Source organism: Elephantulus edwardii, unplaced genomic scaffold (assembly GCF_000299155.1).
Source record: "Elephantulus edwardii isolate Elephantulus edwardi_28Jun2011 unplaced genomic scaffold, EleEdw1.0 scaffold00302, whole genome shotgun sequence".
Lineage (NCBI taxonomy): Eukaryota > Metazoa > Chordata > Mammalia > Macroscelidea > Macroscelididae > Elephantulus > Elephantulus edwardii.
The window spans coordinates 598,671-617,688 of NW_006400052.1; the positions used below are offsets into that span (position 1 = coordinate 598,671).

Below are 19,018 nucleotides of genomic sequence, written 5' to 3' on the forward strand. Positions count from 1 at the left end.
AGCACACCTTCTTGCCACTAGGCCACCAGAGCTCGCCGGGAATTTCAATATTAGGAAGAAAGAAGCAGCAGATAATGCAGCATGCATCCTCTGGGGCCAAAGAGTCTTACCCTATTCCATTCAAAACTTACAAAAAAAGCAGCAGCAGCCACAGCACAGAACCAAAGACTTTATGTGAGACAGAACTGACCTTGAGACTGCTATCCCATGGAACCAGAGCCTTTGCTCAAGCTTGTTGAAGGATTAGGGAGGGGGGATTCACCATGATTGGCAGGCTCTGGTGCCTAGTGGCATGAAGCTGTATTGCATCCCAAAGGCATGAAGCTTGAGGGCATCAGCTGCTCTGTGGCAGAAGGATGGGCAGTCTCTTCCTGTGTGATTAACTGCCTCTGAAAATCATTGGTATGGGTCCGTTCTGACTCTACAGTATACAACAACAACAAATGAGAGAGCTCTGGTGGCCTACTGATACGAAGCTATGCTACAACTCCAAAGGCACATGGTTTGGATCTACCAGCTGCTCTGCAGAAGGATGGGCAATCTCCTCTTGTGCAATTTACTGTCTTTGAAAACCTGCTACAGGTCAGTTGGCATACAACTGACTCGAGGGCATACAACAATAACAGGACAGCTTTGTAACACTGGCCCAAAGCAGAAAGTCTGAAGGTTGAAGGGCCTGTGAGCACCTGTTAGAAGTTGTTCTGACTGGGAAAGTGTAATCTTGCTGCCAACTTGAGTTGTAACCCGTTAACTTCCCTAATGCACCCCATAATCATGAGTATGGTCTTATAGGGTCTGTGTAGCGATTGCACCATATTTTGGACCCAGTAGAACAGTAGGATTAGTGTTGGAATTTGTAGAAAATGGACAAGGAAACATAGGTGACATTTTTTACCTAAGAATTGGTTTTGTGTTGTGGATCCTGTTGTCGGGGACACTTCCCCCTTGTGGAATTAGTAGAAGTCAGATTTGGTGATCCTCATGTGATGCCCTCATGCTTTTTACTCACGTGCATCAGAAGAGACCTGTGCTTCACAGGGTTTCCAAGGGTTGCTTTTTTAGAAATAGATCATCAGGCTTCTTCTGAGATACCTCTGGGTGTACTTGAATTCCTAACCTTTCAGTTGTCAGCTGACCACTTTATTGTTTGAATCACCCAGGGCTCCAGACACAAAACAGAGACTCAATATACTTGCTGATTAAATGAATGGATAACCAGATAATGCAACACAGAGTCAGAGAGACATTCCAAATTACCCAGCTGCAGCAAGAGAGAGGAAGAGTCACAGAGCCAGGTTTTTGAAAATAATATGAAGCTCGTGGATCAATATTTATTGTTCCCTGACTCTGGGGCTGTCTTTCCTTTGTTTCTCATTTCCTGAATGGAGGCAACCCTAGTCATACTGGTGGGAAGGGTAGGTGTTGTGCCCATTGTACTGGTCAGTGGTGAGACAGTGCAGCATGAAGTGACCCAGGTCATGTTTGGAGATGACCCTAGAGGGCCCTCTTCCATCCAGAGTGACTGTGTAAGCCCCAGTCAGTGGCTGGTCCCCTGTGAAGCAAAGATAAAGGAGGCAGGTGAAGCAAATCAACATTTCCACTTCCCAGAATGACCCTCCCAGGATATCAACTGTGTGTCCAGTCTGGTTCATATAACATCCCATAATATATGGAACTTGCCCATATGGCGGGTGCTAACAAAGGTTTTTACTTCATTAACTGGACAGATCCTTATTTATTATTTACTATGTACCTATACTGGGTACACAGTCAGGGACAAGACAGAAAACAATCTTTGACCTCCAGAAGCAGACATTCATTAGGGAAAGGCAACTGTCATTGACTGAACTGTGTAACACTCAAAAAATGTGTCACCTTAGCTGGGCCATGATTGCCAAAGATTTGACAGTTATATAAAGATCTCCTCCATAATGTGATCTGATGGAATAATGTGTCAGTTGGGAAAGGATTAAGTGTAGTATATAATACAGCCCTAATCTGGTGTAAGGAGATTTTCCCTAGGGGGTACTCTGCAGCATCTTTTATCCTACAAGAGGCAAAAGGAGAGAGAAATGAATAACAAGAGAGGGTGGTAGTAGTGCTACCAAGAAAGTACAGCAAGAAGTGGAATGTATCCTTTGGACCCAGGTTCCTGCACTAAGAACCTCCTATATTCACATTAAAGCCGATGAGGGAGAGAATAGTTTAAAATGAATATATTTTAGAGCATTATGATTATCATAAGAGTCCAGAATGAGGATTGCAGAGTGGAGTATACTTGGGGTGCGGGTGGGGATCTGTGGGGTGGGGGAGGGGGTTATGTACAAATGAAGGAGTTTGTCTTTTGCTTTTCAAGGAGAGGAGTGGGGTGGGGGTGGGGGTGAGAAAAGTGCAACAATGAATGAATGAATGGAATTCCAAAATCTCTGTAGATGTTCATTGAAATTAATACTAATAATTTTAAAATAAAAAGAACCTCCTATATTCAGGGGAAGATTAATGCCAAGACACATGTAGATCTTCAAGGAATATTGAAAGGAAAAAAAGACTTTCCTCCTAAACTGTAAGCCAACAGAGAAAAAAAGCTTTGGGGCTGGTGTCAGACTTCCAATCTTTTAAATAGTTTATGAATAAATTTATTTGTTAAAGTTATCCACTTGCAATATTTCTGCTGGAGCAACATTAGATAAATAAGCCAACTAACAAGCTAAAGAAATTAGATAGATGCTAGATGGAGAAGTAAAACAGGATGGGTGAGAAACTTCAATTCTATGTTGTAGTTGGACAAATGGAATCTTGGAATGGTAAAGGTAAATAGTGGTGAAGGTTAAATTAGAACCCTGATCTGAAAAACAAACAAACAAACAAAAAACAAAACCCTGATCTGTTCTAACCACAATGATGTTTCCTTCTTCTGGACCTATCTGGGAGGCTTGAGTGACATATCCCAGGTTTTGATCTGTGTGTTACAGGCAGTAAAGGAGCAAACATATCCTTCAGGTGACAGGAGCTGACATTTTGAGAGCCCTGGAGTACTGTGGTGTAGTGGGATGTATTGTTTAGAGTAGCTTTCCTGGGACATTGCCCTTAGTTTTGCCACATGGTTGGGTGGGAGCATGCAGGTAGGATGTGTTGGTTTGTCCACAGAGCCACTGTCTAATTTCCCCATTTTTTTGGGGTATGACTTGAGCAGGTTTAGAGGCAGGAATTTGAATCTCATTAATAGCACGGAAGAGGAGGCGGAGAATGCTCCATATATTCTATGGGATCCGAGGTTCCTGTGCCATCTCACATCAAGGCATGCAGGAGAGCAGCAGTAGCCACAGGAGAGCCAGAGCTCCAAAGTGAGATAAAGCCAAACTGGGATTGCTGCCCCAAGGAGCCAGAGCTCCATGGAGCCTTTTGCCCAGGCTTGCTGGAGGATTGACGAGGAGATGCTGTGGTTAGCAAGACTAAGAGAACTTTGTAAGTCTAGCCTACAACCACAAGGCTGAAGGGCCTGTGAGCATCCTTCAAAGCTTTCCTGGATTCTGTTGCTAACCTGAGTTATAACCTGCTAGTTTCCCTAATAGTCCCCATAAGTGCAAGTATTATTCTGTGAGGTTGTGTAGCTATCACAATGCATTTCAGATCCAATACAGCCATTCAAATTAGCAGAAAGAGTTATGGGAGCATGGGGAACATGTTTGACCTCTTGGGAATTGTTTTATGTTGTGGTTGTTGATGTTGGGGGTAAGTTTCCCTTGTGGAGTTGTAGAGATCAGATTCAGGCATTCCCACATCACCCTTGCTCTCTTCATAAGTACCAATAGGTTTTTTAAGTGGATATAGTGGAATAGCCATGGCTAACTGTTGATAGGGCATATATTGGCTACACAATGATAAAGAAAAATAACTAATGCTGTTAGAGACCTTTCCAAGGTTCTGAAGAGTAATAGTGTCTCTCTGAAGACTAAGGTGCATTTGATACAGGCCATGGTCTTTGCAATCACTTGTTATGCATCAGAGAGTTGGACAATGACCAAGGAGGATAGAAGGAGAACTGATGCCTTTGAGCTATGGTGCTAGAGAAGAGTACTGAGAATACCATGGACTGCTAGGAAAACAAACAGATTCATCCTGGAAAGGGTTAAACCAGGCAGCTCCTTGGAGGCAAGGATTCTGAGGCTTTGTCTAACATACTTTGGACATGTTGTAAAGAGGGACCGGTCCTCGGAGAGGAACATCATGCTTGGTAGGGTGGGGGGACAGTGCAGGAGAGGAAGGCCCTCTATGAGGTGGATTGATTCAGTGACTGGGGTAATTGGGATGGGTGTATCGGAGACAGTGCAACTGGCACAGGACAGCAGAGTTTAGGGCTGTTGTACACAGAGTTGCTATGAGTCGCAAGCGACTCGACGGCACATAACAACAACAATGGGAAAATGTCCCTTTTATACAAGGAAGATTTGACAGTGACCACCTCAAACTGAGCATCACCCAAGGACAAGCACCCTTGAAACATTTGCAATAAGAGATTTACAACCTCACCCATAGGCTAGTCCTGCTGTACATGTTTAATCTGAGTCTAATTGGAGAAAACAAGAAAAAAAAATCTAAAAGGAAAGACATTTTTAAAAATTCACCTGACCTGGTCAATGTCATGAGAAGCAAACAAAAAGCAGAGGGGATTATTCCAGATTAAAGGGGACATGGCAACTAAGTGGATGCTGATTTGGGGAGAGAGGGGTTGAGAAAGTATTTTTTTTAAATTGAGGAAAATCTGACTATAGAGTAGATACTAAACAATATGGCAGAGGAAATGTCAATTCTCTTAAGTGTGATAATGGTTCTGGAATTTACACACAAGTATTTCTCTTTCAAGGGCCCTGGTGTTGTGCAGGTCATAACATGCCAGACTGTTGGCAAAAAGTTCAAATCCACCAACCCCACTAAGGAAGAAATATGGGCAGTCTCCTGTGAATTCTTGCCCTTGGAATCCGGCAGCCATTGTGTGAGGAAAAGCAGCCATTATGTAAGCCAATGAGGAAGGCTTCAAGAGAACGCTGACTGTAACCTCAAGGGAGATCTCAAGAACACATGGTGACTCCAGTATTGACAGTGTGAATTATATTAATGGCCGTTGTCTCCCATCTCTAAATTTGGGGTAGTTTGTTAAGCAGAGACAATGGAATAGCATGTTAGAAAGTAGGGAAAGTGGATAGAAGTGTTGAGGGAAAGTTTGCAATTTTAGGGAGGCCAGGGAAGCCCTTTTGGACCTCCCGAGAGAGCAGGAAGGCAGGTGGGTGGTGATAGTGTCTTTCGGTCCCTGTTCCACTCACCTATGTGGGGTGGCATCACAGCAACATACTTCAAGCCTGACTCCTGTAGTATCTTGTGCATCCGAATGTGGTCATTGGTCACGTCCTGCAGTCTCGGGGGCACCTTTGTGGGGTCCCACAGCAGGAAGGCTGGGGCAGGTCACAGGGTAGGGTTAACTAAAGCTCAGGGCCCACAACCTCCTGACCTGACTTGCCTGCTGCCCTTTTCTAACGGGCCAGGACAATACCCTGCATGGCTCCCCATCGCCTTCTGAAGGTTCTGGACAAAAATGAGTCTTGTGGGGATCTTCTTTATCTCTTTTACCCCATATGTGAGCTATAACAAAAGCACATTAATTCCAGATATGGCTTCTCATCCCACCTGGTCCCACCCAGGCTTGAGCCAGGTCTCCCTGGCCCTAGATGCAGCCAGAGGGACCCTGTGAACACCTGAGTCAGAACATGATCTTAGACTCCATCCCAACTCCAGAGAAAAGCAAGACCCCTTCACTCCTCTGCCATCCCTTCACCAACTCCCACCTCACCATTTTGCAATGGTAATTCCTCCAATCACAGTGTCTGCTCTCTCCCTCTCCTCCTTCAAAACTTTGCCTAAAAGTCAACTTTCAATAAGGCCTTTCCTAAGAATTCTATCTACAACTACACTCTCTGGCTTATCTAAGTCCCCTTTACTCTGCCTGGTTTTGCCCTAACATTTATTTCTACTAAAACAACAATAAAAACCTTAGTTCGTTGCCACCAAGTTGACTCTGAAACATGGCAACTCCAGATGTGTCAGAGTAGAACTATTATTGCCGCTGAGGCAATTCCAACTTACAGGGAAACAACATACAATAAATAACCCTGACCAGTGTTTTGCCATCCTCACAATCGTTGCTATGAATTATTGTGTAGAATGGAACTATTTAGGGAGCTCTGGTGGCCTAGTGGCAAGAAGCTGCACTGTAATGCCAAAGGCACGCTGTTCGAATCCACTAGATATTCTGCTGGAAAAGGAGGGGCAATCTCCTCCTGTACTAGTTGGATCTGATTCTAGGGTACATGTTTGGGCAGGAGAGAAAAAAAAAAAAAAGAATGGAACCGTTTGTTATGGGCCATCAAGTCAGAACTAATTCAAAGCTGTTATTCTAACTAGTCTGTAGATCACCCAGGAGGCAACTGTCCATATTTCTTCAATGGAATAGCTGGAGGATTGGAACTGTGTGCCTTTGGGCTGGCAGTGAAACTCCTTATCGATAAGCTACCAGAGCTCCAATTAAGACACTAACTGCTAACTGAAAGTTTTGGTGCACTCAGGTCCTCAGGGAAAAGACCCAGTGATTTACTTCTGAAAAAGCAGGCAATAAAACACTATAGAGCTAGCATGATCGTCTCACTGATTCATGACAACAAGCCTATGAGGGAGTAGGATTCTCTACTGATGTGGAAACTGAAGCTCAGCATCTGAATAGGCACCCAATGTCGTTCAGCAAGAGCCTCAAGTCTTACGTGTCTACTTCTTAGTTCCACGTGGTTATCAAATTGTGATCATAATAGTAGATACAGTCTGTATCTTTCCCTGGATTTCCTTTTAATCCTATCAGGAACCTCCTTTAAAAACCACTCTCCCGAGACCTTCCAGGCCCTTGGGATAAAATCCAAGCTCCTTAGGTAACAAAGATCTTTCTAATCCTTTTCCTTGAAATTTGAATATGATGAGAATATTAATCTCCAAAAATTACAGGATAGAAGAGAATTAGTGTTCATTTTCTCAGTGCTTCTGGTGGAAAAAAAAAACCCCTTTTGTTTTGCTTCCAAAAAACCCAAAACAAACAATAACCCAATAAAACAAATTCATTGTCATGGAGTCAATTCACTCATTAAAACAAAACAAAACTAAACCAGAAAAAAAATGAAAAGCACTGCCCTTGAGTTAATCCCAACTCATAGTGAGAGAACCACTCACACCTCTGTTGGTTTCCAAGGCAATAAATCTTTATGGGAGGAAACTGATCATTTCCTCCCCCTATAGAATAGCTAGTAGGTTTGAACTTCTGATCTTTTGGTTAGAAGACCGACGTGAAGTGCACTAAGCCACTGGAGCTCCAATTTTGACTTAAATATAAGCCTTGTTGGACGGAGTACAAGTGACACATAGGGTTTACTAGGCTGTAAATCTTCCTTCAAGAATAAGTTTTCATCACAGAAGAAGCAAGTTCTAGTGGGGTAGTGGAGAACATAATGGGCTACAACTAATAGGTGAGCAGTTGAAATCTACTAGCTGCTTCTCAGGAGAAAGCAGAAACAGTGTGCCCCAGTGAAGTTATGATCACAGTAGGTAGGATCATAGAAAAAAATTTGTTTTCACCTCTCAGATTGGTCTTAAGGACATGGAAGAAAACATGAACAATTAAGAATAGAATATTCTGAATAGCAGGTTTAGTATTACTTCTAGCATTTCAAAGCTGCTGGGGAGAGGAGCCACAAATCTCTTAGCTTCCATCCTCCTCTATCGGCTGGCCTCCAGTCTTTGTGCTGTGTCTTGGTCACCATGCAGCCCTCTCTCATGGCACCTCCCTTTTTAGCAAGACAACTTGTGTGAATAAACATCGATGTTGATCCTTTTCCGGTTCATAAGCATTATAATTGGGCGATGATGCTTCTATATGACATGTGCTGTCCTTTAAACCTCTTACAACATGGGCACATTACCAGTCTGATGTGAAAAAAAAAAGAAAAAGAAAAAAAACACACACTATAGACGAGCTGTGCCAGCCAGGCTGTGTGAACGGGCAGAAGTCATTGCCCTCCAGCTCTTTAGTCCCTACTGCTGTACAACCACCACCATTGAGTCCACTCTGACTCATGCTGATCCTCCAGCAGGTTTCTGAGGCTTTAAATTAGGCTTTCCCTCTCAGAGCAGCTGGTGGATTTGAACGGCTGACTTTTTGGTTGGCAGTCCAAGATATAACACATAACAAATATGCTACCAGGCTCCTTTAGCTGTATAAGGGAGGAAATATTGACTAGTATTTATTAAGTTCTGGCTCTAGAATGAAAGGGACCCTGGTGGTACAGTGGGTTAGGCATTGGGCTGCTAACCAAAAGGTAGACACATGCAGGCACTTACTCTTAGGGAGAAAGATGAGGCAATCTGCTCCTGTTATAGCCGTGGAAACACTACGGTTCTACTCTGTCCTGTAGGATCACTATAGTTGGAATCATTGGCAGTGAATTTGGTTTAGCATTGTTTTTCCCCCCCGCATAAGATGAGAGGAGCTCTGTTGGCACAGTAATGAAGGGGCTCGGCTGTTAACAGAAAGTTAAGAGTTCTAGCCTACCAGCTGCTCAATGGGAACAAGAGGGGGCAGACTGCATCTGTAAAAATGTAAAACCTTGGAAACTAGAGGCTGGCTCTATTCTTGATTGAGGTGGAGTAAACTCAACAGCAATGCTCTTTTTGGGATTATTGTAGGTTTCTCAGGGAGCTCTGGTGTAGAGGTGTAGAGTTTTGTGCTTGTAACCCAGAGGCCATTCCTCTCTGGTAGTTCGAATCCCAGTGGCTCCAAAGGAGAAAGATGGGCAATCATCTCCCATTTGATTTATAGCTTCTGGAAAACTCACTGGAGAGTCAGCTATGCTTCCTACTTGACTCTATATAACACGAACAAATCAAATGGGAGGTGACTGCACATCTTTCTCCTGTGGGGCAGTTAGTGGATTCAAACTGCATAACTTTGCGTTGGCAGCACAATTCTTTACCACTATTCTGCCAGCACATCCATGTGATTTTGTCTTGGAAATCCACTAAGGTTTGCTCAGGTGGCTCTGACTTGATAGCAATGAGTTTGAGTTGGAGTCCAAGGGATGGTCTAGACTGTAGTAAATTGTGCTGTTAATGCAAAAGCCTTGCATCTCTGCCTGTTGAAATTCACCAGCAGTTCTGTGGAGGATAGCTGGGAAGTCAGTGGAGTTTCGCTGTGAATCAGAACTGACTTGAAGACAGTGAGCTGACTGTGTGGGTCTAAGGAGCCCTGGTGACAAGCGGCTGGGTTTTTGTTCAGGCAAGATTCTAAGTACTTTTTATGCAGCCACCTCAGGGAGTTCCATTCACCAGCACTCAAAAATCTCATTGCTGTTGAGTCAGAACCGATTAATTGCTGAATATCCAGTGGTGTTTTTGAGGATGTAAATCACACAGGAGGAGATTGCCATTTTTCTCCCTCTGAGTAACAGGTGAGTTAGAACTACCTGTCTTTCTGTTGGCAGCACAACTCCTTAACCACTAGGCCACTAGCAGGTGCTCAGTAAATGCTGATTATTGGTAATAATAGCTCCAGGGTGGCAACCTGTAGCCTTCCTTGGGCAACTCTTGAAGTCCACTTCCTAAAAAATGAGCAGCTCTGTGAGGGTAGACACCTGGTGGTTCTGTTCAAAGCTCTATCATTTCCTCTTGAAACCTTACTTCTAGACACACTACAGGAGAGATTTCCCATAGGCCTTTGGACACCCAGAGGCAATTGAGTTTTCCACCTAGTCTCTGTCTCCATCTGTGTCTCTTCTCCTTCCCAGCCTTGAATCCTTCACCTTCCCTGGAAATGGTCTCATCCCTCAGCCTGACCCCTCTCCCATCCCAGGTCTTCTCCTCTACCTGAGCCCAACCCTTCCTGCTCACTCTGGGCTATCACTGTCTCCTGATGGGTTTGATATCACCTCTCTCCCATCTGTGAGGCCTATGGGTGCAGGCCACTGCCTGTCTTGGTCACCACTAGGTCCCCAGCAAAGTTGAGGCACACAGCCGGTGTTCAGTAAACTTATGGTAATTTGGAAAGGCTTCGCATGGCCTTTCAAGGTCCCTGGGCTCCAAACTGGGCCTGCCCAGTACCCGCCCCTCCCCCATCTTAGCAAAACCCCTGATCCCGCCACCCACCCGAGGTGCAGGCCACGACCTTGTCCACGCCGTGAGCCTTCATGGCCGCCACAATGTTCTGGGCGCCCTCGGACATCACTGTGGTGGGACCTTAGAGAGGACAGAGAGTAGCTGTCACTCGCGGGTGGTGGAGGTGGATGGGGTGGTAGGGGCGGGGCTGGGGGCGGGGGTGGCGCGGGGGGCCTGGGCGCAGGAGGAGGCCGCGGGCAGAGGGGGGGCTCAGTACTGAGGTCGTTGCCGGTGCCCAGCAGCACGATGACGGCGTCCTGCCCCACCACGGTCTTGTCCACATCCTCCGCCTTCCGGACGTCGCCCACGACCACGTGGTCCGGCTTGGGTCCCTCGGAGGGCAGCCTGGAGGGGTCTCGCACCAGCACTGTCACTTCATAACCTGTGGGTAAAAAGGATCAAAGAAGTAAGTCAGTGGGCTTGGGTTCCAAGGTGATGTTACCAACCCTCAGTCCATTTCCTAGGTCCCATGGTTCAGGACGGTGGTCTTGAAACATTGTGCTGCCATATGGACAGCAAATCCTCATTCGGTTGTTAGAATATGGCCATATCTTCATGGGGGTGGTAGATAGTCTCCCAGTATCCTTAGAGTGTCCCCTCAGCTTCCCTATTATCCAGCAACAAATGAGTTAACATTTGGCACTATGCTAGTTTATGACTCCTGTAGTGAACTTGTTGTTGTTGTTAAGTGCCATCAAGTTGTTGGCAACTCATAGCGACCCTAAGAACGAAAGTCCTCGACACTTGCGTGGGTGGCTTTCATCCTTTCTCCAGGTTCATAGGGTTTCCCGAGGCGAGCTATTTATGGAAGTGGATGCCACTCCTGCTTGCAAGCTTTTTTCAACCGGGGAGCGCCACCAAACACTGTGCCCCGTGGATAACCGTTATCACATTTGACACATTAGTGTCACAGTGTTCAGCTTCACAGCAACCACACGTTACCTCTGTACGGCAAGTGGACACACCAGGGCTATAAGACCTAGAAGAATGTTTGACCAACAACAATTCAAAAGAAGCCTTAGGGCCACACGCCCTAGGGCCCTATAGTATTTTACCATTCCCGTATGCCCAAACGCTGGCAAACTCTGAGCCAGAGACCCCCAATTCATCTAGCAGTTCCGCTCTGCGGCCACCCACTTGAAGCAGAAAGAAAGCCACAAACATCCCCGTGTCCCCCACCTGCATCTCTTCTAGGTTCACAAGGCTGCATCCACCCAGCTGACACTGAGACCCAAGAGAAGTAGTGAACATAGTATGTGAATTCGATCTCAATGGAGTGACTCTAAGAAATGTAAAAAAACAAAAATATAACTAGGGAACAAAAAGTTTAGGTTGTACATGGCACAAGAATAAGCACTGGACAGGTATTTGTTTGCTCTCCTCAAAAAACCTTACTGCCATTGAGTCAGAAATCACCCAGATAGTGGGTTTGCAGATGCTGTAGGTCATACAGCAGAAGATTGCCCATCTTACTCTGTCAGAGCTGCTGGTGGTTTTGAACTGCCAGGGAGGCACAGCCTTTGTGTTCAGTACAGCTCTCTTGGGACTACACTGCCTTTTAATCATTTGATGACTCTGTCTTCAGCCTCTCTCTTGCCCGGCATGCTGACTGCCTCCAGCACTTGCAGGCCCCAACATCAACCACTCCAATCCATCTTCCACACAGCAGCCAGACTGAGTTTTCCATGGTCATTTCAAAATGTCTCCATGCTCCGAGTCCTTCCAGGATCTCCAATACCTGGTGATTAAGCCCATGCTCTTCATTCCAGTGTTGAAGACCCCTCTTCTCCAGCCTCTGAGGGAACTACCATTCCCTGTGGACCCTGCAGGAATCAAACCTAATTCAGTTCCTCAGACACCAGTTTCTTGTCTCCTGGCCTCTGCACATACTGTTGCTTCTTACTGGAATGCTCTCATCCACTTTCCTGGCCCCCAACCCTAGGGTTTCCTGCTACAGCCTTCATTATGCTTATGTGGAGTAAACCAAGGACAGGTCAGGTTAGGGAACACCATACTTAGCACCGTCTCCTTGAATCTTTATAAATAGGAAAGCAAACCTTTTAAGGTCCCACAGACCTGGGTTCAGATCCTGGGTTTGCTAATTACTAGCTGAGGAACCTCATGCAAACATCTTCCCTGACCCTAGATACATATATGATTTTACAATTTCTTCTCCATTCTGAAGGTTGTCTTTTTTTATATATATAGATAATATGAAGGACAAATACTTCATAACACTGCTGTTATAGGACAGACATGAGGGGTTTGGGGAGACAATGGCAAAAGAATGGATAGATAATTAATACTACATTAGAATAAACAGAAGTGTCTGAAAGGAATATATGATTATGCATTATATGTATGAGAACAATCTGGAACTAAGGGTGCATTGCGATGTGGGCTAGAGGGGGAAGAAAATGTGCAGCAATTAATTAAGAAGAAAAAGATAAAAGTGACTGAGTCTTTTCAACTTCATATGTCAGTCTGGAGACTAAGATGTCCCTAATCCAGGCCATGGTTTTCAGAATTACGTGCTAAGCATCAGAAAGCTGGACAAAGACTAGGGATGATAGAAGGAGAATTAATGCCTTTGAACTGTGGTGCTGGAGAAGAGCATTGAATATGGACTGCTAAGAGAACAAACAGGTTCGTCTTTGAGAGGGTGAGACCAGGCTGCTCCTTGGAGGCAAAGATTCTAAAGCTTCGTCTGACATGCTTTGGGCATGTTGCAAGGCGAGACCAGTCTTGGAGAGAGACATTATGCTTGGGAGGGTGGGGGGAAAGCGCCAGAGAGGAAGACCCTTGATGAGATGGATTGACTCAGTGACTGGGCTAATGGGCATAGGTGTGTCAGAAACAGTAGTGTTGGCTCAGGATAGAGCAGGGTTCCGAGCTGTTGTAAATAGGATCATTATGAATCTCAGGTGACTTGACGGCACATAACAACAAACAACAACATACTAAATTACAAAATAATACATGCCCACTAAATTCTGAACTATTTAAAAACAAAGAAACAAGCAATCCCAGGGGTATGCAGTTTGAATTCACCAGATGCTCTGCTGGTGAAGGAGGGGCAATATCCTCCTGTACTAGTCAGATCCGATTTGACCGTACACATACGAAAAATGAAAAAATAGATAAATAAGTAAAATAAATAAAATTTAAAAAATTGAAAACAAATATGAAATATCATCTCACCCTAGTAAGAATAGCAAAATTCAACAGAGCAGCAAACAACAAATGCTGGCAAGTTTGTGGAGAAACTGGAACCCTTATTCACTGTTGGTGGGAGTGTAAAATGGTGCAACCACTATAGAAAGCAGTATGGCGCTTTCTCAAAAAGTTGGAAAAAGAAATATCATTTGACCCAGCAATTGCACCACTGGCAATATATCCTAAAGAAACCAGAACTGCCACCCAAGCAGATACATGCACACTCATGTTTATTGCTGCTTTGTTCACATTAGTAAAGAAATGGAAATAACCCAAGTGCCCATCAACAAAAAAATGGATAGAGAAGCTGTGGTATATTCACACAATGGGATATTATGCAGCACCGAAAAACAAAGAACTTATGAACTATTACACAAAATGGGTGACCATGGAGGACACTATGCTGACTAAAATATCTCAGTCACAAAAAGACAAATACTGCATAATACTTACTTACTACTGTTATAAAACAGGACTGATATGGGGGTTGGGGAGAAATGAAGAAAAGAGTGGATAAATAATGTACACGGCATTGAAACAGATGGGGAGAGAACTAGAATATATGACTAGGTATTATTGGCATGACAAGAGTCCAGAAAAAGAGTTGAATAGTAAAGTGGTCTGGGGTGGGGGGTGGGGGGGGGATATTGTATAACAATAAAAGATATTTTTTTCCAAACAAAGAAGTGAACTGGGGGGAGGGGGGAGGGAGGAAAATGTGGAAGAAAGAATGAGTGGAAATCCAAGTTCTTTATAAACTTTCATTAAAAGCTCAGTTAAATAGATATTAAAAACCCCCATTTCTAATGAAGGAAAAGGCTATATACAATAAAGGATGATCAGCACAATATCACTAATGAAAAGGAAGGCATAGAGAGGCATACAAGAAATAAAATCAACAGTAGATAAAAAGTCAGAACTGGAACTGAGAAATTTCAGGAAGGAAGTAGGAAAAGTGTTATGATACATGGGTATTGTCATTAATGTTATGAAACAAAATGTGTGAAAAAACCCCAATCTGCTTTCTAAACTTTCCCTCAAATCTCAAAACAAACAAACAACCCAACTTATGACCAGTTGTTACTTAGACTATGTCTAATGAATTTAAGAAGTAATTGAACCTGGTTGGAAAAACATCAGACTGTCATAACCTATTATTGTTATTCCTACATAAGGAGCTCTGGTGGCCTAGTGGTAAGGAGCTATGCTGTCAACCTATGTTGTTGTTATGTGCCGTCAAGTTGCCTGCGACTCATAGCGACCCTATGTACAACAGCCCTAAACCCTGCTCTATCCTGTGACAATCGCACTGCCTCTGCCACACCCATCCTGATTACGCCAGTCACTGAATCAATCCACCTCATAGAAGGTCTTCTCCTCTTCTGCCGTCCCTCCACCCTCCCAAGCATGATGTCCCTCTCCAAGGACCTGTCCCTCCTTACATGTTCAAAGTATGTCAGACGAAGCCCCAGAATCCTTGCCTCCAAGGAGCAGCAGCCCGGTTTAACCCTTTCCAGGATGAATCTGTTTGTTTTCTTGGCAGTCCATGGTACATTCAATACTCTTCAGCACCACAGCTCAAAGGCATCAATTCTCCTTCTATCCTCCCTAGTCATTGTCCAGCTCTTTGATGCATAACAAGTGATTGCAAAGACAACAGCCTGTATCAGACGCACCTTAATCTCCAGAGTGACACCATTGCTTGTCAGTACCCTGGAGAGGTCTTTAACAGCAGACTTTCCCATCTCAATAAGTTTTCTGACTTCCTGGATACTGGTGCCAAGAGTGTTGACCGTGGAGCCAAGCAGACTAAAGTTGGTAACAATCTCAATCTCTTCACCATCCATCCTGATGCTGCCAATTGGTCCAGTGGTAAGAATCTTTGTCTTCTTTACATTGAGCCTCAATCCATATTGAAGGCCGCAGTCCTTGACCCTCTGCAGCAAGCATTTCAGGCCCTCCTCAGTTTCAGCAAGCAGGGTTGTGTCATCAGCATAACGCAGATTGTTAATAGATCTTCCACCAATCCTGACGCCTCACTTCTCCTTATAGAGCCCAGCCTCTCAGATAATCTGTTCTGCATACAGGTTGAAAAGGTATAGAGATAGGACACATCCCTGGTGTACACCTGTCCCAATTTTGAACCATGCAGTGTTTTCCTGCAGGCACAATTAAAAATCCACCACTTGCTCCGTGGGAGAAGGATGGGCTATCAACTCCCATGTGGTTTACTGCCTCTGAAAACCCGCTGGAGGATCAGGTATAGATTTGTTGCAACTTGAGGTCATACAACAACTTTGAGGATGGAGAGACTGAGGCAATTCTGTGTAACTAGGCCAGGATCACGGACTTGATAGAAAAAAGAAGGTAACATTTTTACACATTGAGTCTGGGCTATGTCCACTCAACTGAAGAGCGTTTACTTAGGAATAGATAATCATGTTTACTTTGGAATAGATAATCCAAAGGCCAGTGCCTCTCTGGTGATTCGACTGCACTAGCAGCTCTAAGAAAGATGGGCAATCTCTTGTGTGATTTACCGCCTTGGAAACCCACTGGAAGGATGAAAATGAGAAGGATATCTATAGGACACATTTCTGAGCACTTCCATATATTATTTCATTTAACCCTCACAAGTGTGGTTAATGGAAGATGCTACTAGTTTCACAGCCATCTTACAGAAATACAGGTTCACAAGGCAAGGCATTTGGCTACACAGCTGGAAGTGACAGACAGGAGTTTAATGTCTGACCCAGCGGGACTTTATAAACTCTCAGGTAGATGAATCTCCAACTTGGACAGCCCCTCTTTTTTCTGGGAGACTCAGAGCCCTGAAGAAATTGTGTAGAGCCAAGTCAGAAGGCGGAGTTCGCCCTAGATTCACGATCCCAGTTCCCTTGGGTGCAGTACCAGTGGTGACCTGCAGGGTGGGCCGAGGGAATTCAGGATGGGGGTTGGGGTGGGTAGAAACTAGGGAATGCCAGCATGACTCAGCACCTCTTAACTTCCTGCTTCTCCTTTCTCTTCCTCATGAATGTTTGTCAGCAAATTTGTGTCTCCAGGCCTTACAAGTCAATATCCTCAGGAGATAATTTTTGGGAGGAAGAGAGTGGTGAGCTCGATGATGAGGAGTTTTGAGGCAAAGGTGGGTTCTCTTCCAAAGGAGGGCTGGACTGTAAGAGACTGGTGGCCTCCACCCTTTTGGGGCACCCAGATAGTCTTTATCTTCAGGGTTACTCAGGCCAGTATAGGCGGGGTCCTATATCTTAAAGTCTCAGCTCCCCTGGGAGGTTGGTGAAGTTTGGGGGTGGTCATCAGGGGCCCATCCTTCTGTTGCACTCCAGAATGTCATCATTTGTCCACTTTCCCAGGACCAATGCCCCCAAATCTTCACATATGCCTCATAGTCCCCTTACATTAGGGATTCACAGCTTCTACAGAGTTTCCGGGTCCAGTGCCCAAGCCTTTGGACTTAGTTAAGGATACAGATGGAGTTCAAGTCCCAGGGCTGCCATTTTACTAGCTGTGGCGTTTGTTTTGTTTTTTGAGCTTGTCACTCTCTGGGTCTCAATTTTCTTGTCCAAACCCTTCTGTTTTCAAGTTTATTCTGATCTAGCCGTCCAGTAGGAGAAGGCAGAATAGCTACCCAGGGTCTCCCAGGCTAAATATTTCCTGAATGTTGTTACATCTTTCTCTCTCAGAGTGGTTGGTGAGTAAGAATCATAAATCTTTCTGTTAGCAGCTGAGAGTTTAAGCACCATCAGAGTTCCTCTTTCTCATCCAAGGGGGGTAAATAGAAGAGTTGGTGGCGCACAGGTTAGAACTAAACTGCTAGCAGTTAGAATCCACCCAGAGGCACGGTGAGAGAAAGACCTGGCACTCTCCTTAAAGATTATAGTCAAGAAAACCTTACAGGACGATTCTACTCTCCAACACATGGGGTCGCCATGAGGTGGCAAGCCAATTGCAGCCACCAGTGTAGTTGAGGGCTGCGAGGATTTAATATCTCTGTAAAGAGGGCAGGGCTGGTCGACAAATGCATACCTAGTTTAAGTGCAGCAATAACATTTCATGGAAGTCACGTGATGTATTGTCCACCAGACTTCCCTGAGTAATTCCTATGCCTTGTTCTTACATGAAATTGGGGGCTGTGGCCTCCCATATATTTGTTCTCGGGAACACCTACTTTGTTTTTTGGATCTTAGCACAGTGGTTTTTTGGATCTTAGCACAGTGGAAGTACACAACCTGCATTGGCACGAACCCACGGTGCTATCCCCGTCCGCCCCAGCTCATACCTCCTTGCACCGCCTGAGCCAAGGTGGTAAGCCCAGTCCTGCCGGTGGCGCCGAAGATTGCGATTTTTTTGACAGCCATGCTGTGGGGTCATAGTCTCTGAGCTGCTGAGTTGGAGGAAGCGTGGGAACCGACTGGGTGCTGGGCACGGAGCTCTGTCCTTCTCTAGCCACAACCCAGGGCGGCCCAGGAGGCGGGCCGTGCACAAAAAGACCTCGCCTCCTGACAGGAGTCTGACCTTATTCGCTTTCGACCCAGCACCGCCTTCTCCTTCAGCCAATGATACTGGGAGGCGGAGCCCGATATTGCTGTAAACCCGGCGGCTGGTAGGCGGGACTAGGAAAATTATGCATATAGTGCCCACCTCCTGACTCTAGACACCATGGAGGGGCGGGATCAGCAAGGACCACGCCCACCTGTCGCTCCTACCTCAGTTTCCTCTCTCGGAGTCCAGAGATCGCCCCGGGCCTCCTCGCAACTGCTGCAAGCAGGAGAAGGAGGAAGTGAGAAAGGACGGCGTGAGGACATGTGTGACACTGTGCAGTTGTGTGTCTATGTATGTACGTGTGTGTGTGTGTGTGTGATCTCTTGTGTGATGACTCTGAGTAACTCAAAAGAAAAAACAACCTTGACCACGTGCCATGCCCCAAGTGTAACACTGTGAAAACTATGTATGACACCAGGTGTGGTAGGCGCTGAGGTGGTTCAGGTGTGACCTTGCGGCTACCCTGTGCGTGTCATCCTATTCCAGCCTGTGATGCTCTAGGCATTATCTGTGTGACAGGGTGCGAGTGTATGACGTGCTAACTGTGCTACATGGGAGTGTATTAGACAATGACAGTGTGCAATGTCGTGTGTGTCATGTGTGAATGGGCTAGTGTGTGGCTCTGAGGGTTACCCCAGTGACCGCAGTGACCGTGTCAGGTCTGAGAAGGCAAGGCTGTGTGACCTCACTAGTGAAAATGATGTGGCCAGTGTAACTGTGTGTAAGAGGGTTTGACAATGTGGCTGTGAAGCTCTTTGTGTCTCATGAGGCGGGACATATGTGTGGTTGTGCGACACCGCGTGGGTGGGGCGTGCTCCCTTGAGTGTGCTACACTGTGGGACACAGAGTGGGACAACACGTGAGTGTGTGACAGCCTGAGTGTATGGCCCCAAGCGAAGGGTGACACTGGGATTGTGTGGATGTGGCTGTGTGTGACGCTGTGTGACCCCGTGTGTATGTGACAGCGTGGGAGTATGTGGCTCCGCTGGAGCGTGTCGCTGCG

General features: G+C 45.4%; 1 protein-coding gene across 1 annotated transcript; it reads right to left on the reverse strand.

The window, feature by feature from the left end:
* Positions 1-1,394: 1,394 nt before the first annotated feature.
* BLVRB (biliverdin reductase B (flavin reductase (NADPH))) lies at positions 1,395-17,836 on the reverse strand. Its single transcript, XM_006900897.1, has 5 exons — positions 17,753-17,836; positions 10,457-10,621; positions 10,231-10,320; positions 5,322-5,450; positions 1,395-1,552 (listed from the first exon to the last, which is right to left on the reverse strand). Exons 1-5 carry the CDS (start codon positions 17,829-17,831, stop codon positions 1,395-1,397), a joined length of 621 nt encoding a protein of 206 aa, XP_006900959.1. The 5' UTR covers positions 17,832-17,836.
* Positions 17,837-19,018: the final 1,182 nt, after the last annotated feature.

Bases quoted from the DNA above. Each gene is read 5' to 3' on its own strand.
- BLVRB (XM_006900897.1), bottom strand. From the start codon at position 17,831: ATGGCTGTCAAAAAAATCGCAATCTTCGGCGCCACCGGCAGGACTGGG. The intron at 10,321-10,456 runs GTACTGAGCCCC...GTCCTCTCTAAG, and splicing joins GGGCACCGGCAACGACCTCA to GTCCCACCACAGTGATGTCC. The intron at 1,553-5,321 runs GTGAGTGGAACA...TTTGCTTCACAG, and splicing joins TGTGATGCCACCCCACATAG to GGGACCAGCCACTGACTGGG.